The sequence below is a fragment of the Pipistrellus kuhlii genome, unplaced genomic scaffold, assembly GCF_014108245.1.
Source record: "Pipistrellus kuhlii isolate mPipKuh1 unplaced genomic scaffold, mPipKuh1.p scaffold_m20_p_2, whole genome shotgun sequence".
Taxonomy (NCBI): Eukaryota; Metazoa; Chordata; class Mammalia; order Chiroptera; family Vespertilionidae; genus Pipistrellus; species Pipistrellus kuhlii.
This window is the reverse complement of record NW_023425515.1, coordinates 2,352,543-2,379,524: the sequence shown is the minus strand read 5'-3', so window position 1 is coordinate 2,379,524 and position 26,982 is coordinate 2,352,543. Positions and strand designations below refer to the sequence as shown.

Sequence of the window (26,982 nt, the reverse complement as noted above, 5' to 3'; positions counted from 1 at the left end):
AGTGTCAAGAATAAGTTGTTTACACACCAGAATGTGACAGCATCCTGGAAGTTGTGTCTCTAAGCATTTTCTCTTTGCCAAAGAGTTGCCACAACTTTTTATTGCAAGGATCGAAGACATCTTTTTCAACCTGTGAAACACAGTCCTCAGCTGTGTCCACACACCTTTTCCTCCCAGCCTATCACGTGGGTAGGATGCACCAAAAGCTGGGACTCCATTTCTGTCATCCCCAGCACGTCACAGGCACTGCCCACAGGAGGTGTCCAGGAGATATATAGAAATGCTGACCGACTATCACGCTCTGGAACCAGAGTACATTAGACAAAAGCAAATGCACAGTTAGCATTTTCAACAGGACTTGGGCAATCTGCTCTTTCCCTCTCTTTTCTCCATTTCCTGAGATACCGTATCTCCTCCCCAAGGGGGGAAGGTCCCTTTTAATATGTACGCAGTCCCCCCAGCACACTTTGCAGAGACTATTATCATCAACTATTTTACTTACAAAATGTGCAAGGTTACAAACACATGTCAAGTGGTAAACACTAGCTTTGACCTGGGTTTTTTTGTTTGTTTTATTTTGTCATATTTATCCGGAAGTCATCCACTCATTCATCAATCATTCGTTTGTTCAAAGAGCATCTACGCAGCACCTGATGTGCTTGGGACTGGACTGAAAAATGCACCAGACACAGCTCCTGTCCTACCAGTACTACTGAAGAGTTCCTTCCTACACCATGGGCATCTCCAGCATCTTGTGTGATGATTTCTTTAAAATCTGTTTTTATCATTTTTTTAGAGAGAGGGGATAGGGGTGGAAAGAGAGAGAGAGAGAAAGAAACATTGATGAGAGAGAAGCATCATCAGTTGGCTGCCTACTGCATGCCCTCCACAGGAGATCAAGCTCATAATCCAGACATGTGCTCTGACTGGGAATTGAACCAGCAGCCTCTTGTTTCCTGGATCAATGCTCAACCACTGAGCTACACCGGCCAGACTTGTTTGATGATTTTTAATTGAGTTTCTAGCCATCCTGGATCAACCTACCAAATGTCCTGCTAGCATCTTCCCATTGAACAGGGCGTGCTCCCTCCCTCATCTGGTGCTTGTCACTCAGGAATCATGGGCTGGGCCTTGAGACTTGCTGAGCCCTCCCTTGTGCCCACAGCTTTATCTCTCCACATATCACACAGGCTCTGCATTGGGTGATATTGCCTCAGGCCTCAGGCCTCAGAGGCGAGGGGGGTGGGCACATCCGATGAGCCACAGCCAGCCAGTAGCGAAGCTGGAGTTAGGGCACCTAGCTCCAAAGCTCCACTCTCAGTCCTGTGTTGCCTTTAGGTAGAGATGATGCTCCTTACAGGACATTCAGAGACCCCATAGATTCCAACATCTGTTCAGCAAGAAGAGCTTACAGCATGAATTGGATCTTTTTTGTTGAGACTTTGAAAGAACGCACACTCCATCGCCCAGAGTGGTACTGGACACAGCACTGCAGAGAAATCTGATTGGGCAAGGAGTGATGTGTATATGATCCCGTGAGGAATGTTTGTTTATTGAGTGACACGAGTAGCCAGTCCTGCCAGTTTCATTCTCTCTGAGACAACTGGGAAATTCCTCACGAAAAGTTGCAGCCTGGACACCTATAATATCAGGGAATACAAACAGATTTAATACCATGATCACGGTGCCCATGACATGCTCTGTGACTCCATTATCCACAAACTCCCCTCATCCCAAATTCAGGATGATTAAAGTCACTGTATTCCATGGGCAGGACCTTAAAGCAGGTTCCGAGCCGATGCTGAAAGGCCAGGAATTATGTATGTCACTTACCCGCTAATTCATTGGCCATCTAGCAGGTATGAGGCAGCATCACTAAGTTGTATTTATATTACAACATTGGGGAGTCACATAAAAGGCTTTCCAAGCAGAAGCAGTGAATTCCAACATGTGTTAGGTCAGTAGATGAGCTAGTGAAATAGACAAAGGAAGCTACCGTGTGGGATCCAAGTAAAATTTTTACTTCCGCTGCTGTCTCAGGCGCTGTCATGGAGAAGAGTTCAGTTCAAGTACACAGCAGTTCCAAAAACCTGATTATTACAAAAATGTGTCAGCTACCCCCACATGCTATAGATTAAGACACGTTTGCCCGGAGCAGAATGGAGCTGCAGGCTGCGGTTCAGGAAAGTAATAGCATGACCTATATTCCCAACATTATCAGGCCAAGGCCCGGCTGTCCTGCTCTACAGAAAAGGGGTGAAGAATCAAATTACCTTGAGAAGAGAGGGGGCCTTGACTCAAACTGACAAAGTGCTTCCTGCCCATGGAAACTTCTAGAACATGGGTGATGTCAGTGAGCGAGGGGGCTGAGGGAGTGAGGGTCTTGGCCCCACCATGGGTGGGTAGGCTTGACGGAGGGAGCACAGGCAAGGGTCTTGGGGGGTTGAAGGAGATTCTCCAGCTGACCCCTCTCCCACAAGCATCCATACCAGGAATAAACTTGGTTCACAGCCTTAGCAGTTGTAAGAAACTTCAAGAAGAATAAAAATGAGAACCAACCCTCAACATGTATGTAAGGGACTGGGTCATTTTCTGGAAGAGACACATTAGCTTTTAAATAACAAGCTCCTTCCTCAAGTCCTCGGGCCCGGAGGACATTTTGCCTCCTACCCATGAGAGCACGGGTCTCTCAGGGACCTCTCTCCTGGCATGTCCACGGAGAAACACTCATCATTCCCACCTGGCTGTCCAGAGAGCTCGGCGCTCGGCCATCGCTCGCATTCTAATCGAGGCAAAAAAAAAGTCTCCCAATCAACGTCTTCCATGAAACTGTGCGAGCACAGGAAGAAATGTGTCTTAAAATCAATGCCCCGGAGAAAAGGCACCAAGACAGGCCATATTAATGAGCCGGGACATCTTAAATCCTATTGATTTGGCTGCCATCTCAGTGCTTCTCCCCAGCATGGGAGAATGATGGATTAGGTCCCGAGTCCAATAGCCAGAAACTTGCAGGGGAAAAGCCTCCATTTCCAAAGAAAGTCATTTCCCCGCTCTCGGGGTCAGCCTGCCCTGACCTAACATGGAATTATAGACGAGCCCGTGCCCAGTGGACACCGCCTCAGAGCAATTAGCTGTGCAGGGCGAGGACGTGTGTGGTTGAGTGATGGGCAACCTCTGGACTGAAGGTCACGCGTTGGGCTCCATGGTCATCACTTAATAACTGGGCCGCTTCTCTCTGGAGCTGCCATCACTTCATCCATAAAGCGGCGCTAGACCATATGTATTCGTCTAAGGTGTGCCAGGAATGAGAGTCAGCTCTGCAAAGGGACCCAAGGCTGGGCACCCAGCCCTGCCCCGGTCAGATACGCTGTGCTTGGCCTCCAGGTTTTGCCCCTTTGGAATTGCTCCGTTAGTGGTGAGCAGTGAGCATGGACAGTGAGCTGTGTTTAGAAGTGGCCAGACATGCTGAAAGGTGACTGCTGAGAGTTCCTCTTTGAGAAGTGGAGAACTCAAAGGTGGGAGCTGTCCAAGTGGCTCTTCTGCTGCCTGAGGCTGGAGCCCAGAAAAATGGCTGCGGCACCTGAGCCCTCTGCTGTCCTCGGGCTTCCGGAAAGCTCGATGCGTGTCCACAGAACGCTGGGAACGAAGGTGGACACGCCTCTCCCTCTCTGGGGAGTCTTGGGGAGTTTATTAAGTGACAGGCATTGGGCCATGAAACTATTCAGAGCCAGAAGCATGGTTCCGATCCGTAACAGCTGAGTCCAGTTCTAATGTCCTTCCCCTGACAGAGCTCCTTTAAATGCTTCAGAATCACATGAATATCTCTGACCACGGGACGAAGGAAATGCATGCTCTGGGCAGGGATAGTCACGGAGGGCTTCCTGGAGGCAGGGAGGGTCATAGGGCTGGGTCGGGAGCACAGCACTCAACATCTTTATCACAGCTGACCACAGCTGCCTCCAGCGACCTGAGACAGACATTGTTCTTGACTCTTCACAGATCCCACCACCAGGAGGAACGCCAAGGCCGGGCCCACAGCGAGAAACCGGTATGCCAGCCAGTGGACCCTCAACAGACCCCACCCCACCATTTCCACACACACCCTCACCACGGACTGGAGGCTGCCCACGCCCAGGGCCACCGGATCGATGGACAAGGAGAGTGACAGTTACAGTGTCAGCCCCTCACAGGACACAGGTAAGGTCTCCACACCTCCTCCCCAAGCATAGGATGAGCCCTCCCACACCAAGGGCTGTGCAGGCTCCTACGTACGTACATATGTATGTACTCCCTTTCAAGGTCACTTTCAAATGGCTAGGGCATTTGTCTAACAGACACCAATGCTGTGCACAGCACCCTCTGGGCCCGTGACTTCTGCTCACAGACCCAGGAGCAGCATTCTGCAGGGGCCCTGAGTCCCAGCTCAGGCTGCCTCCTCCTCCTCACTCCCACCTGCCGGCAGGCCCAGGCATGTTTGCATGCTCACCCACACAAGGGCAGTCATGTCTGGTTGGACTCGGAGGGCATCTGACCCGCCACTTTCTCCAGGATGAAGATGCTGCACTTGGAGTTGGTGACAAGGTCAGAGCAGCTCTAGGGTGACCCGCTTGACAATCAAGCAGGGCTTGATTATAAGGCAGGTTATCTTGTCTGTGCCATCAACCACCTAAATTTCACTTCGGAGAAGGAGACAGGCCCTAAAAATAGCACCGGGCTGCCTACCCCCCTCTCGCATCTTAAATTTTGAAAAGAATTATATCTAAACCTAATCACTGTGGGAAATTTTAACACTCATTTTCTTTTGTTCTGGGAGATATGCTGCAAAAATAGCGTCTCCAAGGCGGAGTGTCACCCTGCACCTGCATTTTTATGGCTGTTAGTTCTCTTATAAGACTCTCAGAATTCCCCAGAGGCGACTTCAAAACTTTGGCACTGGTGGGCTTGAAATACAGAGATTCCTCCTATCAGCTGCACCCTTCCAGGCCTGGCAAGGCCCCTGTCTCCCCACCACCACCACCACCACCATCACCAAAGGTGGCAGCCACAAAGAATGAGTCCCGGGGACAGGGGGCCATTCTGCCTAGTGGCCAATTTCTGTGCTTATTTACAGCTCAGTTTATAACCCTCATCACATCTTCCTGACATGATCACACCACACCAGGCTGGAGACGCTGAGCTGCGGGGGCTTGTCCTTCTCACCCATCAGAGTCTCTATGGTACAGATCCATTGGCAAATCCAAGCAGGGAGGGGCACGCAGGCCATTTAGCACATCCCCCAAAATTCTGTTTGAATGAAAAGCAGAATTTTTAAAGGGAGAAGCTTTACTGGTTTATGAAAATGCTCCAGGCTGGGGTATCGGACTACAGTGATGCCCACCCCCACCCTATGGTTGGACACAGGGTTTCCTGAGCCCACTGAGGCTAATGAAGCGGCCTCTGGGTGGCAGAGGCAGCCCTCAAAGACCCAGGACTCCTGCTGCGGGGTCCTGTGACCTGGGAGAACTCTCCCTGAGCCCAAGAGGGTGGTCAGTCTGTGCAAGCAGAGTGATCATCCCCCGCCTGCTTTCTCTGCTTCCCGGCGCAGATCGAGCTCGGAGCAGCATGGTCTCCACTGAAAGTGCCTCCTCCACCTACGAAGAGCTGGCCAGGGCCTACGAGCACGCCAAGATGGAAGAGCAGCTGAGGCACGCCAAGTTCACCATCACCGAGTGCTTCATCTCGGACACATCATCCGAACAGTTGACGGCAGGGACAAATGAGTACACAGACAGTCTGACCTCCAGCACCCCTTCAGAGTCGGGGATCTGCAGGTTCACTGCGTCTCCCCCCAAACCTCAGGATGGAGGGCGAGTGATGAACATGGCGGTTCCGAAGGCACATCGGCCAGGTGAGCAGGAAGTGCGTGCTCTGTTGTGTAGGGAAGCTTCCGTCCTGATTCACGCCTATCTACCTCGGATGAGCCTGCTCAGGGTTTAGACGGGGTGTTCTGTTTATTGACTGCTGTGTAGTGAACCACACCAAAGCTGTTGGCTCACAACAACAATCACTCATTTTGTTTATGAGTTTGAAATTTGCTCAGTGCTTCATGGAGACAGCTCATCTCTGCTCCAGCAGGTCAGACAGGAGGCTCGATCAGGGCTGCAGGAGCCACCTGCAGAGTAGCTCCCTCCCCTGCCCCGTGGAGAGTTGGTGCTAGCTGCATCCGCCCCAAGTAGGCTTCTCCACCACAGGGTGGCTTGGACTTCCTCACATCATGGTCACTCTGTGCTAAGAACCAGTGTCCAAGAGACAGACAGTGGAAATAGCCAGTTTCTTAAGGCTGGGGCTAGAAAGTGACATATCACTTCTGCCATGTCACTTCTGTTGTTCAAGGAGCCCGGGTTCTAAGAGGGAGATTCCCCCCACTTAATGGGAGGAGCTTCGAAATCATGGGGCTGAGTTTTAAATCTACTGCCCTGAGGGTTCCAAAGGAGAGAGGCCCTACAGTGCATCAGTGGACCTTGGTTTTACTGAGTGGCCCATCGTGACAGTGATGGGCTACTGTGACAGCCACTGCAGTTTGGTCTCTGTCTTGAGCCTGGGAGAGTGGTCTGGATGGAGCTGCAATCCCTAGGGTCTGCAGGGCCTGGCAGATCATGTAACTAAGTGAAGAGACCACGAAGGAAGAGGAAAGGGAGTGATGGGACAGAGACAATTCAAGAGCTCAGGGACTATCCAGAGCAAATGGCCCTACCAAGCTCCCCGCAACTGATCCCAAGTGGAAATGGGGAGCCAGTATGAGTGAGTTTCTCAAGAGAAGCCAGAAATCTTGGTTTTATATGGACACTCGCAGTTCTTACGTGTTGGCTCAGGTATTTGCATACCACCATACAGGGCAAATAAGGCATATTGTTAGACTGGATCCAAACCAAGGCAGCCGTCAGTAGTGATTCTCTGAAAAATCACCTCTTTTCCTCACACTGAAATAAGTGCCTGTAGACTTTGCCTCGCAGACTGGCCTGTCCCTTCTTGTTGAATCCACGCTTATTTCTCTCTCTCCCGTTTCCTGAACCACTACACTGATTCTATTTCAAACATTTATCTTCCCTTTTTAAATTACTGTGATTCCTTTGGGTTTTATGGCATAAGGCCCAGCTGAAATGAGCCTCATAAATACATACAAATGTATAAAATGAGAATTGTCTATCCAGCGACTAATCTTCCACGCAGAGTCAAAGATCCTCGCCAGCAGACAATAAAGAGTGATGGCTTCATTTAGTTCCATTCCGATACCTCCTCAGGGAGAGGGTGAGCCGTTATTTATGGGTGTTGTTATTTCAAATATTTTTTTTGTTATTGACACTTACATGCAAGCAAATGCAGAGAAACGTAGGGCCAACCTCCCTGACTTTCTGTGGCTGCCCCGCCCGAAAGTGAGGAAGACAGGAGAGAAGAACCAGGCCAGTGTGGCTCAGTGGTTGAGCTTTAATCTATGAACCAGAAGGCTACTTTTGATTCCCACTCAGGGCACATGCCTGGGTGTGGACTCAATCCCAAGTAGGAGAGGGCAGGATAGGGGTGGAGGGGGCATGCATGAGGTAGCTGATCAATGATTCTTTCTCACCATTGATGTTTCTATCTCTCTCTCCCTCTCACTTCCTCTATGAAATCAATTAAAAATATATTTTTTTAAAAAGACAGGGGGCAAGAAAGCATGCCTGTGGGCATGTTTAGTCTTGCTGGGCTTCAGTGGCTGCATCTATAAAACAGGCAAAACATTGTTACCCAGCAAGCACTCACTGCCCGATGCACATAGAAGCCAATCCTATGACACCGGTTTGAGAAAAGAAAAATCTCAGATTATGAGGAAGTCGAATGGCACGGAAATAGGAGGCAAAGTTCAACTCTGTCTCCCCGATGGAGGAGTCAGAGCAAGATTTAAGGGGTTTCAGCACTGTATCTCCTGGACAGCGGCCCCTTCGCTTCTGGAGGGGTTCCTGGTGCTCAGGTTCTGGTCAGGCCTTGCCTTTGGCTCTGGGGTGGGGTAGGCAAGTTGAGGGTCCACAGGTGTTACTCTTGAGTGATATATTCAATGTCTAAACTTTGGTTCCAGGTTTTGTCAGAAACAGGACAGGAACACTTTGAGCTGGTCCAGTGGTTACAGCGTGGGCACCTACTCTATAGGGTTTGTTTAAGTCTTTAAGACAAATGGAACCTACGCAGGTGAAGCTGTTAGCAGTTGTGTCTGTTGTTGCCTGTTGATGTTTTTTAATTCCCAGTAACTCCGAGGTGTCTCCATGTTGCTGCTGGCTCCCTTCTCCTTTCCTTCTTTTGTTTATTCTCCTTCGGAGGCCAGTGATGTCCTGGGGAGCATCCACCTCATTCTCATCCACTCACTTAGGTACCTCAGGCTTCCATCTAAGATACACGGCCACCTACTCCTTCACAGACGAGCTCCTGGGTTACAGGACTCTCCCGTTTGTGCCGGCCTTGCAGTGAGTCAGGGCTTGAGTTTCTTTCTGATGACTTGTTCATATTGTTGGCTTAATAGTGAAAAAAGTTTAAGCCTTTTCATGACCTTGTTGCCTGGATCCATCGAAGCAGTGGGAAGATCAAAACTACGTCAGTTGCTATCATCTTAGCATACTCCTTAAACCAGCAGCCGCCCACCTTTTGGACCTCACGGACCACCAGTGGTCTGAGGACCACCAGTTGGCCACCACTGCCTTAGACTAAAATGATTTTATATAACATTAGGAATGAATAATATTTTTTTAAATATATTTTATTGATTTTGTACAGAGAGGAAGAAGAGAGAGGAATAGGATAGAGAGTTAGAAACATCGATGAGAGAGTCATTGATCAGCTGCCTCTTGCACACCCCCTACTGGGGATATGTCCGCAACCAAGGTACATGCCCTTGACTGGAATCGAACCCAGGACCTTTCAGTCCCCAAGCCAATGCTCTATCCATTGAGGCAAACCAGTTTTGGCAGGAATGAATAATATTTTAAATCAGTGTGAATCTTCATGTCTACCAACTTTGTTTGGTCCACACTACATGAGTATTTGGTTAACATTAAATAGGCTTTTTAGGAAAAAAAATATGCCCTCCTTCTGGAAGCCTATATGTTGCTCCTTATAATACAACTAAATGCCACACCAGGCTTAAAGCACCAGGTGACAATTTATCATCCTGCTGACTGGGGGCTGCGTCACACTAGCAGTTCTGTGCTTTGCGTGGTTCGGAGTGGCTCTCAGTCAGAGTGTGTCTTTGGGCAAAATCTCTGGCTATCCTTCTCCTCCATTAGGACCTCTTTTTTAATTACATTCCCAAGCTTTTAAAGTCTCTACAAATAAAGATCTAGTTAAATGAACTTGGCCAAACGGTCGCTCTGGGAAGATAGGAAACATGTCTTGTATTTCTCTCCCAGAGTCTAGCAGATATCTGGCAGCAGAGTCTGTTGGAGGAATATGTTTAAATGGTTTGCTGGAATTGACTATATGCCCCTAACACTCTGTCTGGCACATAGTAGGTGCTTAATAAACATTGTCAAGCGAATGAATAGGTTGTGGCTGACAGTGATAAGGCTGGCCAATTGGTTAAAATATGAAGGTGATTAGGAATTGTGAGTAAAATACCAGAGGACATTGAAGTGCCTGCCATCTTCCAGGTGAACTTCAAACAAAGTAATTTCTTCTCTTTCCTTGCTCTTAACAAGTCAAGAGGAATCTCTTCCTCAGCTAAATGGGGGGGCCCTCTGGGGTCGCCCCAGAAAATGTGGACAGCTCACCCCTGAGGCACACCTCAGGATCCAGCTTTAGATTGTTAGTAGTTCCTGGATTGTGAGTTTGCTGCATTTCTAGGACTCGTATATTTTAAATATAGTACCATGCGTGTACTTGTCCTGTTTTCTCAGTAAGAGATGGCTATTTCTGTCTTTAAAAACAAGCAACACAAAGCAAACAAAACTGTATTCCTCCAGAAACAGCTGGAAAGTGTAACCGCTTCTTTTCCCCTTGACCAGGGTGGCTTCTGAGACTTGGATTACAGCGTCTCATCTTGGTTTCGGGTAGCATCTTGAGCCAGTTTCTACCGTTCTTGGGTTACTGCTTCTTTATTCATGATGTGTGCCCTATGCCCTTGAGAGATGCCATTGCACAAAGCTACTTAAATCAAGTGCAAGCTTCAAACGTGCAACCTAATAGGGCCTGCCCCACCAGCAGCGGGGAAACTTCTGCCCCTTGGAGCCCAGCTGGCACACCCAGGGACCCCAGCCTTGACCTCCGCCATCCCATGTTGAAAGCAACTGCCCTTTGGCTAGAAATGGCCACGGCCCGCTGCCAGCTGGGCAGTTCTCTGAGTGACCAGCGGAGGAAGCAGAGATCCTCAGGGACCAGTGATCCAGAGGGAAGAAAGAAGGTAAAGGCTGGGAGACAGGCATGACCCTGAGAGCAAGAGTTCCCTCTGAGCTGCCAAGTGTACAATCTTTCAAATACCCCTTAGATTCAAGTTAGAAGGACCCAGGAGCCACTCTCAACACCTCTGCACATTACTCTTCACTCCCCGCTCTGGGTGGACCCAAATATTTGAATGTGCTCATCTTGGCTCCCTCCTGGAAAACCAGGTCTCTCTGATGTGCATTTGCAATTTTGTCTTCTTAAAGACCCTACTTTAATTTCAGTCCGATGTCCCTCAGACACAGAGAGTGATGCGTGTTCGGAAGGACCCCAAGCTGGGAACTCTAAGCCCACTGGCCTTTTGCAGCCTCCTCCTCCCCACCTTGTACCTGGTCACAGCACCAGGCCCACAGGCTGTGCAAGGTTTTGGCAGCTGGTGCTGTGCCTTCCCCAGTGCCCGAGTATGTTCTTTTGTTCCAACAGCCTTTCCTCTGATCTCTGAGCCCTTTCGCCAGCTCGCAGCCTTTCTTGGTTCTCTTATTGGGGTTCAATTCTAGTTGTTGGGGATCCCCAAGATGGTGGAAGGTGAGGAGGAGGCCTGTGCCTGACAGACCCCTGATGGAGAGGCAGGCGGGCTCCCTGTGTCATATTGGTGTGAGCAGAAGGAAGCTTCTAGATTCCAGGGCTGCAGATGCAAGCAGAGGCTCACCACAGTGATTGCATCTATAGAAACACAAATATAACAAGTATATTTTACTCATTTAATCATCCCATAGTTATTGACTCTGTTCTCCATGAAAAGATACTACACCAGGTATAACTCAAAGACATAAAAGTGCTAATACTGGATATTAAACCACTTCCCATAGTCTCTGCAGTTTATCAGAATAGCATGGAGTGTCATGGCAGCAGACCAACAGTCTGAAAGACACAAGACTGATAAACAAGGGGGTAGAAGAAACAAGGAAAAATCCAGCTTATGGAAGTCAGAGCCACCCCTTAACGAGAAAGAGAGGGGGGGGGGGGGGAACTACACATGACCCAGAGAGATGCCATGATGAGTCAGGAGAAGCCTGACAGTCCTGGAACATACAAAAAGGTAAGAAGAGGACAGCAAAGACCATCATCTTTCACTGTGGTCCCGTGCAGACATGGCTGGCACCAAGTCCTAATGCAGCCTCCTTCCCACATTGAAAGCCAGAGCCATAAATTCAAGTGATGTAGCCAGCCCTCTCCAGTCCAGATGCCTTGCTCTCGGGATAAAGGCCTCTGGGGTTCTGAGAGGCCAGCCTCGTCTTCCTCACCCGGCATGACCCCTGCTCTCTGGGCTCCAACTCATGGGCCTCCTGAAATCTACAAGCATCTACTTCCTCTGTCTGGAAGGCACTCATTTCCAGGCTAACTCAGCCCTTCCATGGGACAACTCGGTATGCACAGGGTTGCTGAGACAGGTCTGCCAGCCTATGGCTGACCAGGTACAAGGCCGCAGCCGGGCTCCTCCTCAGTGGCCCCCAGTGTGTGGGTCCCTGTGGGTCTCACGTGGGAGCTCTCTTTGAGCCCATGGCCTCTTCCTCACTGGGGACTTCACAGTCCCTGTTAATGAGCTCCACACTTGCCTAAGAGTCAGGGCAGATTCCAATCCTGCTTCTGGTGGAGAACTGCTTTAGTTCAGAAGAACCATGAGAAGCCACCAAGTCTGAGCCCCACTTTGTACACAAGTGTAGTGTGTGGGTTTGTTTGCTTTTTTAAATTATTATTATTATTATTATTGATTATAGAGAAGTGGGAGGAAGCAAGAGAGAGAGAGAAACAGATGTGAGAGAGAAACATGGATCGATTGCCTCTGCACCTGCTCCCTGACCAGAGATGGAATCCACAACCTGGATATGTGCCCTGACCTGGAATCAAACCTGCTCCAACCAACTAAGCCCCACCGGCCAGGGCCACAGTGTAGTTGTTAAAGTTCACTAGTGAGTAGGAGGATGTATCGATGAGCTCTGAAAAATGCATGAGGCCTCGGAAGCACAAGCCAGGAGCGGGAACAGGATCTGTGTCCATGGGCCTCCGATAGCTAGCTCGCATTATTTATTGAGGGGTTTTCCTGGTTGCCTTAGGGAGTGGAGATTCATTTACCGAGAGAGGTTGGTTTACAAGCTTTCATTACCATGCTGCCGCATTAATACTAAACTACAGAAGTGTTAGATCTCACCTGCGCTGGTGTGGGCGGACTGCCCGCTCCCCGGTGGCTGGCTCTTTGAAGCTGCCGTGTGATTGCAAGTCTGATCCGTGTGATTTTCATTGAAATTGCCCGAACTCAAAGTTAACATTCTGTGCTGCTTACTTTTGCATTAATATCGAGCTTCATCCAAGCACAGATATCAAACCTTATTAGCAATTAATGGAGGTTCCTTTGTAGGTGGCCCCAGTGGAGAGGTAGGTCCCTAGGGACCCTGAGTCACTCTCATTCTGCAGGCATTTGTTATTGAAGCCTATGCATGTCTCAGATGCTAATGAAGAGGAAGAAGGCTCTTGCAGTGCACTTGGAATAGAAGACTCTCAGAAATGCATTCTCCTGGCCGGCGTGGCTCAGGGGCTGAGCATCAACCTATGAACCAGAAGGTCTCAGTTTGATTCTTGGTCAGGACACATGCCCAGGTTGCAGGCACAATCCTCAGTATGGGGCATCAGGAAGCAGCCAATCAATGATTCTCTCTCCTCATTGATGTTTCTATCTCTCTCTCCCTTTCCTTTCCATTCTGAAATCAATTATATATATATATATATATATATATATATATATATATATATATATATATATATATATATATATATAAATGCATTCATTGGCTCCATGCTTATCCCCAAATTCCTCATACACATGTGCTTAACTAGTCCTCACAGGCAGACCGAGCGTAAGAAAGGATCTTTTAGACTTAAAGGTACCTTTAGAAATTAACATCTTTCCTTCAATTGACTAAAATTAAGAGCTGAAACTGGAAGGGGTCACAGAACTATTTAGAGGCAGAGGCAGGATTTTTTTTATTATTAACTCTATTATAGATGTCCTCCATTTCTCCTTTTGCCTCCCTCCACCCTGCCCTCATCCCTCCTAGGCCTTCACCCTATTAATATCTGTGTCCATGGCCTATGCATATATGTGTATATATTCTTTGCTTGATCTCTTTCCATCTCCGCCCCCCACCCCGAGATTTGTCAGTCCATTCCATGCATTCATGCCTCTAGTTCTATTTTGTTCCCCAGTTTCTTTTGTTCTTTAGATCCCACATATAAGTGAGATCATGTGATGTTTGTCTTTCTCAGAGACAGGATTTGGACACAAAGTGTGCACCTCTCTAGTTGAAGCTCTTTCCATTGTCCTAAGCTCCCACCCATCAGATCAAATAGAGGCCCTCTGGCTGCTATTCCATAGGGCCTTTCCCTCACTTTTCCCATAAAGAACTGAGGCCATAACTCCTGTGGACTAGATGATGCTGAGGAGTATGAGTCCTTACGCTGATTGAATTCAGTGTATTTCAAGTGATAGAAGGACCCACTTGGGAAGATGAACTTTGACCTTCTAAATGAGTTTCTTAGCAACGGGATCCTTCTTTGAGGTGGATAGTACTGTGCACAGGAAGATGCTGAGCAGCATCCTTGGCTCTGTCCAGGAGAAGCCGGGAGCTAGCCCCACCCCTACCTGTGACAATCCAAAATGTCTTCTTCATAGCCATCTGCCCTCTGGGGGCAAAATCATGTACGGCTGAGAACCATTGATCCAGACTTTTGACATTTTCCCCTGGTGTGTGCATGGTGAATGGCAGGAACCATTATCTGGGAATAGATTCATGGGATATGCACTCATTATAGATTTTTCTCAATCGACTGATTCTCCTCCTGTTTTGGTATTGATTTTGCCCTTATTCTTCCGAAGCTGAAATGCATTCAGACTTGTGTGTGAGTCTGAATATATTGAGAATCTTCAGGAAGCTTTGCTTTCCTGATAGGAGGGGGTCTCCTGGTCTTTCGCTAAAGAGAAGCAGGTTCAATGGAACAGTCAGGCCGGCCATGGCCCGAAGGTTCCCTTAGCGGGCATGGTAAGCTTGAAACATCCATTGCAGATGGATTTGGCACCACCCAGGCAGTCTGTGTTGGTCAGGGTGGAGGTGAGGAGTTGAGATGGCACCAGTGAGTAAAGTGATTAGGGACAGGGAGAAACATTGGAAATGTTAGTGGCACCAAAGGTTCCCAGAGGGCAGTGACAGGGTGGTGAGAAATAGACCAATATGACAAATAACAAGGCATAACATTGAAATCATTCCTTGAGGCATAAATCATAAGAGCCTCTGACTGGTATGGGGTGAGGGGTGAGCTGTGGTATGGGGGCTGCAGGCCGATGAGGCAAAGTGGAGAAATGCTTCCATAACACAAATGCTCCAGGGAGGTTGGGCCACCATTGTCAAGGACAAGGCCCTCTCGTCACCTGTAACCTGCATGCGTACCCATAGTGCGCTCCCGTTTCCTCTCTCTCTTCCTCTCTGCCACATGCTATGATTCAGTTCAGTTCCTTTTCCATCCACTTTTCTCTATCTGTGGCTCTTATCTCTTATTTTCATCTCTCTTGTTCTGTCTCAATGTTTTTTCCGTGTGTGTGTGTGTGTGTGTGTGTGTGTATTTCCATCTCTCTGATCTCTAAACTCAAAGAGGGGTGGAGAGGAAAGCTAGACAGAAACAAGGAGGAGGAAGTTAAATGGTAGACAGTGTACATCCTTGCTGAGAATAGATGTGAATGCCACTGTAACGGATTTCACTCGAGACAGCCCTAAGGCTGGTCTTTGGCTCCACCCATGTTTGTGGCCATGTTGGTTTACATGCAAGGGGCCTGTGCACCTGAGAGAAATGACTTTTTGGAATTCAAAGCAAAAGAGATCCCGAGCTCATGGGTTACTGCTGCTATCAAACACATGGAAGAACCCAAGGGGGTCTTGGCTACTTAGCAACAGATGTGGAGCCCCAGGGAGCATGCAGAGGGCCGGGGCTCCGACTCACTCCTGGAGAAGATCCAGGAGAGCTGCTTCGAATCTAACCCTCAGGGGCCTCTGGGAGCAGCTGGACAAGCATCTACTCCCCCAGGGAGCGGGGAAACTGGAAGAAGCGACTTTGACTTGGCCTCAGTGGAGAAGGAAGGATGGGTGACACGTTAGCCCACAGAGGCGCCCCTGCGAGCTCAGAGCACAGGAGGGACCCTGAGAACCACAATCACGTTGGTTCTTGTTATTGTTCAAGAGTGATTTCCTCCTTCCCATGGTTGAAGGAAGCAGAGACTGACACCCTACACAGAACCTTCAGAGAGAGTTCACGTGGCATTCCCAGCCCACCCCAGCCAAGAAAGAAGGGCATCTGTGTTAGTGTCCTGTGGCTGCATAACCAAGTACCACCAACTTGGTGGCTTTAATCAATAAATTTAATGTTCTCACAGTTCTGAAGACCAGAAGCCCAAAACCAAGGTATTATCAGAGCCGGGCCCCCTCCTGAAATGCTAAGAAAGAATCCTTCCTTGCTTCTGCTGATTTCTCGTGGCCCTGGGCATTCCTTGGCTTGTGGCCACATCATTCAACCTGCCCCTCCATCTTCACATGGCGTCCTTCCTCTTCTCTGTGCCTCACATCTCCCTCTGCCTGTGTCTTATGGAGACACGTGTCATTGGATGTAGGGCCCACCTTAAATCCAGGCGATCTCATCTGGAGATCCTGACCCTAATTATATCTGCAAAGACTCTTTCTCCACATAAGGTCACATTCAGATTCCGAGGGCTAGGACCTGGGCATGTCTTTTGGGTGAATCCTAATCAACCCATTCAAGACAGAAACAAAGGTATAAAACAGTAGTTCCTAGCTCATGTCCCTGGAGGATCCCCAGCCCGTAACTTCAGCCTCTCTGAGAAGGAAGACATCTGATCCTGCCTTTCCACATGCGTTATTTAATCCAGTGCTCACCATAACCCTACATGGTAGGTTCTGCCATTGGTCCCATTTGTGAAGGAAGAACTGAGCCCAGATTTATAGCAGATGAAATGCAAGCAATGTCATCCCGACCTCTATTCTTCATCACCACCTTTAGAACATTGTTCAGTTTCCTGTGTGTGAGACAGGTGCAGGGAGAGCAGGGAGGGTAAGACCATCAGGTGCCCACATTCAGGCTGTCACCATGGTTTTCCATCGTACTTTTCTCTTTTCCTGGAGTAATACGTGCCTGGGTGGTCTCTATCTATAGGCATCTGAAGAGCATGCAAGATGGATGGATGATTAGAGAACCCAGTTTCCCAAGTAGTCCTTGGATAAGCACCGGATGTGGGGTTTGAATGGACCCAAGTACTTTTAATAAACAAATCTCATCACCGCATATGTGGAAGCTCGCTGCTGCCTACATGCATGAGTGATGAACAGAGATCATTTGCAGCGTTCACACAGTTGATAGGGCTATTTTGGGTACTACTTAGAAACCACACACACTGTCGAAAGAGCTAATGGAGCATCATACAACATCATAAAGCTTTGCCTAAGAAACCGGGTCACCAGAGATAGTGGGTATTGAGAGGGGTCTGGCAGTCTACACAGCAGACACTGGTAGCCCATATATAGAGACGCAGTGCAGAGCTGTCTCCATTATTCATGATTCCCAGTCCTCACCAGTCTTTCCCAGCTGCCTTAACCCTCTTGATCACTCTATCTATAGTGCGAGCCCCTGGAGACAGCAGGCAGATTTGGTGGGCTGTCTTTTGATCCCACACACATTTTTCCCAGGTAATCTAGGGCCCGCGCATCCTGCCATCCAGCTGGGGTGCAGATGTGATTACTTTTTTTTTTTTTTCAATATATTTTTATTGATTTTTTACAGAGAGGAAGAGAGAGGGATAGAGAGTTAGAAACATCGATTAGAGAGAGTCATCGATCAGCTGCCTCTTGCACACCCCCTACTGGGGATAAGCCCACCACCAAGGTACATGTCCTTGACCGGAATTGAACCAGGGACCTTTCAGTCCGCAGGCCAGCGCTCTATCCATTGAGCCAAACAGGTTTTGGCAAATATGATTGCTTTGGAGGGTCTTCATATGTCCCTCACTCCATGGGGAGCTGCTGGGTAGAAACTCATTCCCGGATCTGTGACAACACATTATGAGCACATCATGTGTTCCAGCGTCACTGGGCTCAGGAAGAGCAAGCACATGCTTGACCTACTTTTTAAAATAACCCTGGAGGCCAATAATTCCACATGTCAAGTATTTTTTAACAATACTAAGAAACAATAGTCATGTTAATAAATAAGAGGACAAATTAATATAATTTGCTTATTAGGCTCTTAGGAATAAAGACAGTCACTTTTAGGAAACTGGATATATAAAAATCCACAAATTTCAAAATGTGGCACATTAGAGTTGGCTCATATGTAAAATATCCCTTACGCTACAAAGAACTTTTCCAGTTTATGTCATTTCTTAATGACAGCGGTTGATTATTTCATGATATCTGTTTGCAAATAACTAACACCCACTAGAGAGAATGAATAGCACATCCACCACCAGAAATAAAGATAAATCATTTTCAATATTATCATCAAAGACATTGGGGACATGAGGTTTCATTGTTTTTCATGAAACACCCCATTTTTCAGGAACAAGACTAACGCCCTTCACAAGGTACACCTGACCCTTGACCTTAGACTCCATGGTGACAGACACACCAGGTTCCAAAGCCCTTTCCACAAGGAGGCCACGTTATGCCAGTCTTTGTCCAAGAGTCCTGTGCCAGTTCATCGTCAAGGCCCTTCTTATCAGCTTTCCCTTGATCCCGTTCACTGCCTGAGCCCCCCATCGAATTAGAGCTCCTTGGATTTCACAGAGCCAAATCTAAAGCATCGCAGGGGCCGTTTTCACCAAAAGCGATCAGAGAAACCCAGTAGCTTGAAGGTGACACAGTCTGTGGAACTGCTGAGACCAGATCCAACGCTCCCTTATCTTTTCTCTGTCACCCCTGGAGCCCTGCTCCCCCCAGCGCTTCCCGTCATACCTGGGACTTGGGGAGCACAGTGCACACCTGGTGTGCACATCTGCCTTGGGTGTAGTTTTTTTTTTTTCCTCTTTATTTATTATTATTATTTTGGATGTGGTTTCTCTTTCTGTTGTGGGCTTCAGAAGGACGTTGTAACCTCATTTGTCTGGTTAAAATGTGACACTGAAGGGCTCCTATGCCATAGAGAGGCCAGCACCTTAGAGGGGAGGATGATCCCGCCTTTGCAGAGAGCTCTGATGAGGGGTCAAGGGGTCTTGACAGCCTCACCGGGTGTAGGGCTCACCTCTGAGCCCCGGGTGGCCTGTCACTTGTGCACAGGGGCCCTTGGCACCCGCTCGCCGCCTGAGCCACCCAACTAACTGCTCTGTGTCTCTCCGCAGGTGACCTCATCCACTTGCCTCCATACCTTCGAATGGACTTCTTGTTGAACCGCAGTGGCCCGGGCACCAGCAGGGACCTGAGCTTGGGGCAGGCGTGCTTGGAGCCGCAGAAAAGTCGGACCCTGAAGCGCCCCACGGTCCTGGAGCCCATCCCCATGGAGGCGCCCGTGGCCACGTCCTCTGCCCGGGAGGGACAGCAGTGGCCGCAGGGGGCCGCGGCCGCATTACCTCAGCGCGAAGGGGCCGAGCTGGGCCAGGCAGCTAAGATGAGCAGCTCCCAGGAATCGCTGCTCGACTCCCGGGGCCACTTGAAAGGAAGCAATCCATACGCCAAGTCGTACACCCTGGTATAACACACAGCATGGCTGGACCGCGGTTGTAAATACGGTTTAAAAAGGAAAAAAAAGACTCAATCAAAGCTACCTTTTTTTTACGGAATCCCAATATTTATAATTAAAGAAAATTGCCAAAATATATTGAAAAAAAAAAAAAAAAGAGAAACTACTGCAACCACAGACAGTGCAAAGACTCTCCTGCTTTTTTTCTGTCTGATGTGAGCTCCATCTGCCTGGGCATCTGATTTTTTGGGAAAGAAGTCCAGTTTTATGATCTTCACAGGCTACTGCATTTTTACTGATTTTCTACACGTGCATGGGGGACCAATTAAACCTTCTGACCGGAAGCTCTATCACACACACGATGCGAGAAAGAAAACAGGAAAGGATATTCCGCTCTCTGTGGATCTGCAAGGAACGCTGGCGCGGGGGCAGGGGGAGACTGAGTCACGTTTGCACACCTTTCTTTCCCATTAGAAACCGGGGCCTCGGTCTGACCTTCTTCTGTCGTTACTTAGGATGAGTGCCGTCCGTGAAGGGGAGGGGGGATCGATTTGGTTTTCTTTTTGGTTTATTTTTTCATTTAAAGAGACACTCTTTGCATTTTGTCTAACCGAAATAAAGAAGAAAAGGTTGTCTGCCTTTATTTCGATGTCTGCTTCTCTCGTCTCCTCCTGATGGCTGGGTCCTCCTTCTGACGGATGCTGTGGTTTGCGAATCCCAGAGCTGAACCCAGAACTCAGCCTGATGAACCAGCCGGGCGGTCCACGCCCCGGCCTCCGTGGGAACGCCTGGGACCGCGCAGAAGCCGCAGCTGGTCTCGGGCTCAGCGAGGGGCTGTCCTGAGCCTCCCAGATGTGGTGCTCCTCGCCCCCTGGCCCTCCCGCTGGGCCAGAGGGCAGCAAAGATGGCCTGAGAGCCAAACCCAGCCCACTGCTGTGTTTATAAATAAAGTTTTATTGGCACACAGCCACACGCACCATTCGCGTTTTGTCTGTTTCGTGTTGCAGGGGCACGTTGAGGTGTTAGCTACAGCAGAGATGGTATGACCGGTCAGCATCTGGCCAGGCACAGGGAGTGTGCCCCCCGCTGCTCCACGTTGAGCCCCATTTGCTGGCGAAGGAGGGGAGGACCAGCAGGCCTCTGTGCATCCTGCCTCCAGGACCTGTCCTGGTGCCCTGGCCCTGGTACCTGTGTTTGCAGGAGACCACCTCAGTCATTGCCTCTGACTCACTGGCCTGCAGCCAGAGGGGAGCTAGGCAATAGTCAGTGATGTTCCTCGGAAATCTAATCCTTCCCTTTCCTTCCTCTCAGTTTACACTATTTACCAGGGGGGTCCTTCTACAGAAAGCTTCCTCTTCACCAGCCTGAGCTGCCTTCTGCGTTGGTGCCCCTGCACAGTGACCCTAGCGAGTGTGTGATCCTCCCCAACAGCCATCCCTCCCGACTCTGCCCTGAAAGGGAGGGGTCCGGGACTCCATGCCAGAGGTTTGGCAACAAATAGAAAATGGGTCAAAGCAATATCTGCTGCTCAGTCACCAGGGAACCGGCTGCACATGCCCCTTCCTCTCCCTTCCTCACCTCCGTGGGCTCCTTCCCCTTCAGCACAGGCTGGCTCAGGTGTCCCCATCTGGAAACGTGTTCAGTGGTTTCTTCCTCTTCTTCCTCCCTCTCCTCTCCTTCCTGTCTTATCTGCTTCCCTCTTTCCTCCCCTCTCTCCATCCCTCCTTCCTTCCCTCCTTCCCTCCTTCCTTCCCTCTCCTCCCCTCCTTCTTGTTTCATGTATTTTCCAGGTGGCCTGTTGTCTATTTAAATGCAGAGACCCTGGGTGCCTTGCTGATGGGCCGGACCACGTGGGAACCCCCTGCTGGTACTAACACTGGGTGACCCCGTGGCTGTGTGGGTTTAGTTCGTTTTGTGTGCTGCTGTTGTTGTTTTCTTCAGAATTTCCTCCATGCTGACAGCTGATGACTTTCACCCTCACAGGCTGCTTTTTTATGCAAAAGAAAGGAAATGCTATTCTCTGGAGAAAGTTAAAGCTCCTTCTTCAACCTAAAACTTCTATATTCCCCAACTTAGAAGTTTACCCTTTTTAAAATTTTTCTCTCAAGCTGTGCATAAGTAAATAAAAATTCTCCTTCATGTCTGCTTCTGGAATGGATTGCTTTCCAGAATTCTGCCTTGAAAATGCTCGTTAAGATGGATTTGACATGTAAACATTATCCAAAAGCCCACCTCCCTCCCTCTCAGGCAGGATCCAGTGTTCCTGCCACCCAGAGGTGAGACCTGTGGAGTGAAGGGTGCTAGATATCTAGAAGACCATAACTGAGAGTAATAGAGCTAATTTTCCTGTGGACCCCTGCCTGTCACAATCTGATTTGTAGTGTTTCGGAGAGTGCATCGTATTAGCCTTCGGTCTAAGCCAGATTGCTGCGTTAGTGTGGTGGGACTCAGATAAAATTTTACATCTTCTGTCCAATAACTTAGAGTCATCAGACAATAGCTATTGAGTCAATGGACTGGGTTCCTCCAAGGCATCCATGCGGCTGACAGTCTGAAAAATGCCCACCTTCTGAAATGGGCAAGTTCTGAACACAGCCAGTGAGCCATGCTGCACTCTGCTGGTACAGCTACGGGAGCCTGAGAGCCTCCAATCGGCTCTCTGCCCACCTATACCCATGTCTGCCGTGACTACCCATGAAGAAGAGAAGGCGAAATGGCAATGGGCAAAGATGGAAGTGAGACATATAGAGTGATCACAGGCTAGATGGGACGAGTGCCAACCTATTGTCTTTTTGCCCTTGCTGCCAGTCCTAATACTCTCTTAAGACACAGAGAACACACCTTTGCTTAACCTGCCCTTAAAATATAGGGTGGGGCAAAATTAGGCTTACAGTTGTGAGTACAGGGAGCACAGAGTTCATCCTTGTATTCTTATTTATTAAGTGTTGTATTATTTTCCATACGAACAACTGTACACCTACTTTTGACCCACCCTACAAGCAGTAGACCACCGCTCAGCTAAGGTCCCTCTGACTGGGGGCTCGGTTCCCCAGGTGCCAAAAGCTTCGTGAGATCGTTAAGGAGCTAGCTGAGGCCTTCCAGAGAAGCTGTGACATCTAAATCCATGTCCAGCTGTGAAGAGTGTGGACAGCCTCCAGGCCTGGACTAGGACTGGGGGTCCAAGGACTAGTTCCTTGTAGGCCATCCATGCAGAAAGGGTCCCAGGGAGCTAACAGGGTGTCCATCCTCAAGGGCCTCTTTGAACTGTGCAAAGAATGTGGCCCTGAAGGTATTGTGGGCTCTCTGAAGGACACCGGGAACACTCAGTGTCAAGAATTTAATTCCCAGGGGTTCTGAGTCCCCTATTACGTCTCCACCTTTGGGCCCCAAATGGCCTGTCAGACACGGCGCTGGAGGAATGAGACTGGAGGGAAGGAACGGTTGACATCCTAACAAGCGCTTTCATCAAGGAGTGGCCATCCTAACAAGAGCTTTCATCAAGGAGTCCTCAGGCCTGGGTGGAATGGGGTCTGCTTGTTCGGGTGGAACTGTGCCTGTTTGTTCTCGTGTTTGTTTGAGGGATGGTAAGGCTCTTGAGTGATGAGGAAATTCTGAGCCAGAGGGGCCCAAGGTAGGAAAGAATTAGGTGATAAGGAAGGACAGGATCCTCGCTGAGCCACCATCCTGGTGAGTGGGGACTGAAGACTGGATGGATGTCAGGATTTCTTGGGTCACTCGGGTGTCATCAAGCATGGGAATGGTTGAGAGAACAGTCTTCCTAGGTCTTTATTGTTGGGGACCATTGAGAAAACAGTCTTCCTAGGTCTTTAACGTTCGTGTACATCTTCTGAGCAGGGCCGCTGACAGATTCTGTTCCGCCCTATCTCTTCAAGGATGTTTCCACAACGAAGAGCTGGGCACATGGAGGTCTGTGTCCCTGCTGGGCACAGGCAGGTTAGACTGCTGACCAGGATCGTAAAACCAGGTCTCCCTCTGAAGCAAAGGTTGACAGGGTTGACAGCGGCCCCTCTTTCAATGTCTGGGATTTCTTGGCATTAGACATGGGCACTTCCAATCCTCCTCTTTCCTGTCTAGCTGGGTGGTCTCAGGCAGGCTCCCTCACCTCCGGGGATCTTCACTCACTTTGGTCTAGTGAAGCCCTCCCGGGCACACTATTTCATGCCACGTTCTGTCCTTCCTGGCACCCCACTCCCCTACATCTTCTCGAGCTCTCTGACCACACCCTTATCATCTCTGATTTACTATCTAACTAACTTCTTTAGAAAGTGTTCACTTAGTTTTCCTTCTCTGTCTGCTGCCACTAAAATGTCAGCTCCATGAGGACAGGATTCTTTCTTTTGTTTACTATGACCCCACTTCTTGGAATAAATGGTGCCTAGTCCATCGTAGGCATTTTATAAATATTTGTTGAATTGGAAAAATTGGGGGGGGGCTTTCTATGCTCAGGGTTCCTCAGCTGTGACACAAGCCCACTGTGTGCACTGTGCCACTGGGGTTGGTCTGCATCACCCTGTAGTTTTGGGAGCCGATTGCTGAGCTGTGAGTAATGACATGGTTAGTCCCTAATTCTGGGGTCTCTGTCTTCCACCAGCATCCACAGAACCATGGCAGGCCGACTTGTTAGCTTTCCGATACGGTAAGGCTTGATCCAGCCCCTTTGTGGTTCTTGACAAGAGCCAATGAGACATGGGCAGCACTAACCCCACTCCTCACTCTCACCAGGACTACTTGCAGCTCAGAGTTCCGAGTGAGATCCACTCACTCACAGTTTCTGCAATTTGGTGGGAATGTTGTTTCTGTTTTTTCCTCTTCTCAGTCTTTCACTTTCAGAAAGAAAAGACTTGGAAGAAGGAGCTCTGAGCACATGGCAAGGGCTGCCTACTTCATCTCCCAAGAAACGGTTGGCAAAGAACAAAAGCTCTTTATGCCCCAGAAACTTCAAACCAACTGTGAGAAGAAAGGGCCATGTTTGTATCTCACATTGTGCCTCCAGAGAGGGCTGTGTTCTGCCTCAAAGAGATAACCTTTCTGTGCAGAGAACAATAACTGGGACATACATTCATGTAATGTGTGTGTTTTGGGGGGAAGGTGCTCAGACGTGTCCTTGGGGACAGCAGAGCCTGGAGCCAAACCACCACCACCTAGCTGGTTACAATGTCCACCTGAGCATCACGCTCAGAGGAATGACAGCATTTCCAACCATGCTGCATGTGGGCAAATTCTCGAAAAGTTAATTCAATGATTGTCTCAGTCTTTCATGAGATTTCCCTAAGGGCTGAGTGACTCACTAAATAGTGGGGACCTCCTCTTCCCACTCTATGCAGAAATATTTTAACAATTGATTAAAACACTGCTCCCTGTTTCTAGATATGGGATTTTAAGTGTCTTATAAAAGAGCAACATCTGGAATGGGGTGATGGTTGTCTGGGGTGCTGGTACAACATCCCACCCCCAGGAATTTTGAAAATGAGAACCCTCGCCCTGAGTGAGAGCACAATCCTTCCTGTAACCACCGTGCCCCCACTTGGTAACACACAAGTCAAACATATCCCACATACCATGTCAACAACCTGCCAGGATTTACTTCTCGTCCCAGGTGAGGACTGCTCTGCCATTGCCCACCAAGGTGACCTGATGGCAGGCCCAGGAGACACCCTCCACACATGCATGGCAAAGCACAAGCCAGGTAAAGATGCGTAAGTCAGGACTGATTTCATTTCAATGTGGTCTTAACCCAAAACTCTACCTATTTCTCTGACTGCTTGGCCACATGATAAGATATATCCCTGTCCCACTGAAACTTCCACTTATCTTCTCTGAAAATTCCTTCACGGTCTTCAGCACAATGGATCTTAGTAAAGACATTCATGGGGCAAGAGTGACTCATCAACATCAAGGTACTAATGCTTCCACTAAGAAGTGAGAATCTCTTGTATCAAACCAAAAAGAACGAAGATGCTTCCAATAAAGTTCATCAGAGCACATGGCCAAGGACATCCACATGCCTATGGAGCTTACCTCAGGTGTCCATCCTTGTCAAAGGCTGCCCTCAAGATGTGTTTGTCTATTTGCTCCTTCATGTGTCCATTTCGCCAAATATGAAAAATTTTGATTATTTAATGATGTGGGATAAGAGGATTTGGGGTTGGCCAGATAATGATGCAACAGCAAGAACACTGTACTGAGAGGCTCAGCTCCAGCACCAACAACTTCCGGAATTCACCATGAATGCTTGGCCATATGGTTTGGATATTGGCAAACAAGCCTGATTGGTCCAGAAGATCTCTAAGTCCCTCCACCCTCCACAAGGAGACTATCCTTCTCAGTGTGATGTCGATCTCATTGGGTAAATACTTGAGCTCCTTGGAAGTGTGCGATGGGTAAAGGCTACGTTTTATTCATTTTCTTCTTCATCTCTGCACCCAGCACAAGCATCAGCCAAAACTGGTCAATGTTTTTGAGTGACATTCATGAAGTGAATGTCAGTGTTCAGATGTTTTGTAGAATGTAAAAAAAAAAAAAAAAAAAAAAAAAAAAAAAAAGATGCTCTAAATATCCATGAGCCCAGGCTGTAAGACAGATTTTAACCTTTTTAATAAACTCCTAAATTTAGCTAATGATTGTGTGTTTGCTCTTTATCCTGAGAGGAGGGGAGCATAAAGAAACAACCTGATTATTTAAAGGTTTCAGGTAATTTGCCGAGTGTTGCATAAAATCTCACATATTGGTGTTGAAAAGATTGACCTTCCCTCGGACCCTTCTAAATAAAAACTTCTCTTTAGGTAGGCGCTAGCCAAACATTATATTTAGCAGATTTCTAAGTTTCTGCTGGTAACCCTGTGTAATAGTCAGCAGAAAAGGAATTGCTGTTGTTGTTGCCATTGTTGGGACAAAGGCCGGCAGTTGGTCCTGGATGGGTACAGCCCTGTCACTCACAGTCACCCACCGACTGCTCCTGCCATGCTACATAGGTCAGTAGGTACTTCTCACTTAGCACTCTTGGAAATGTAAGCCAGTGTTCTGCAGTTGGCTCCTGTGAGATCAGACTTCTGATGCTAACCCAGGGCTACAGGGTCAGGCTAACCCTTCAGGACCCTCTCCAAACCTCCATCCCATCTTCTCTCCACCAAAAACCCAGGAGACCTCAAAATGTGTGCTTTCCTGTTTCTGTATCACCCGTAAACTCATCTGAGCTGAACCCTTCCTTACTCCTGCCCTTCTGGGGCAGTAGGAAAAGTGTCCCCCTCCTACTTACAGCTCATCTCTCCATCTGTATCCTAGATCTCAACCTCTCCCAGCTTTAAAAAACCTTCACTCCCCTTTCCAATCTTATTCTTTACTAGAGACCTGGTGTATGAAAATTCATGCACTGGAGAGGGGTCCCTCAGCCCAGCCTGCCCCCTCTCACAGTCCAGGAGCTCTCAGGGACAGGAGGCAATCCAGCAATAAGGGAAGGCAACATCCCATCATACCTCTGCTACTGCCACTGCCAGCAGCACAAGCCTTGGCCGGCCCTGGTTACCTGAGTCTCAAGTGGCCCTGGGAAGCTGCCATCCAAGGCCTGCACCTCAGGCCAGCCCTGGGCAATTGGGGAGCTGAGGGGACCAGGAGATTCAGGAGGCAGGCGTGCTCCAGTGGGGCTGAGGGAACTGGGTGCTGCCATCTTGTGGCTGTGGGTGCCACCATCTTTGAGGGCAAGGCAGTAATTAGCATCTTACCTCCTTATTGGCTGTAGGTGCCACCATCTCTGCAATGGCATGATGGTCAATTAGCATATTCCCTCTTTATTAGATAGGA

General features: G+C 48.7%; 1 protein-coding gene across 1 annotated transcript in view; it reads left to right on the top strand.

Moving 5' to 3' along the window:
- The window catches only part of DSCAM (DS cell adhesion molecule), a 394,883-nt gene extending 375,070 nt beyond the window's left edge, over positions 1-19,813 (top strand). Inside the window, exons 31-33 of the mRNA XM_036446831.2 lie at positions 4,000-4,197; positions 5,585-5,887; positions 18,827-19,813. Of these exons, the coding sequence (XP_036302724.1) occupies positions 4,000-4,197; positions 5,585-5,887; positions 18,827-19,179 (854 nt within the window). The 3' untranslated portion in view covers positions 19,180-19,813. The remainder of the gene's footprint in view (positions 1-3,999; positions 4,198-5,584; positions 5,888-18,826) is intronic.
- The last annotated feature ends 7,169 nt before the right edge of the window (positions 19,814-26,982 follow it).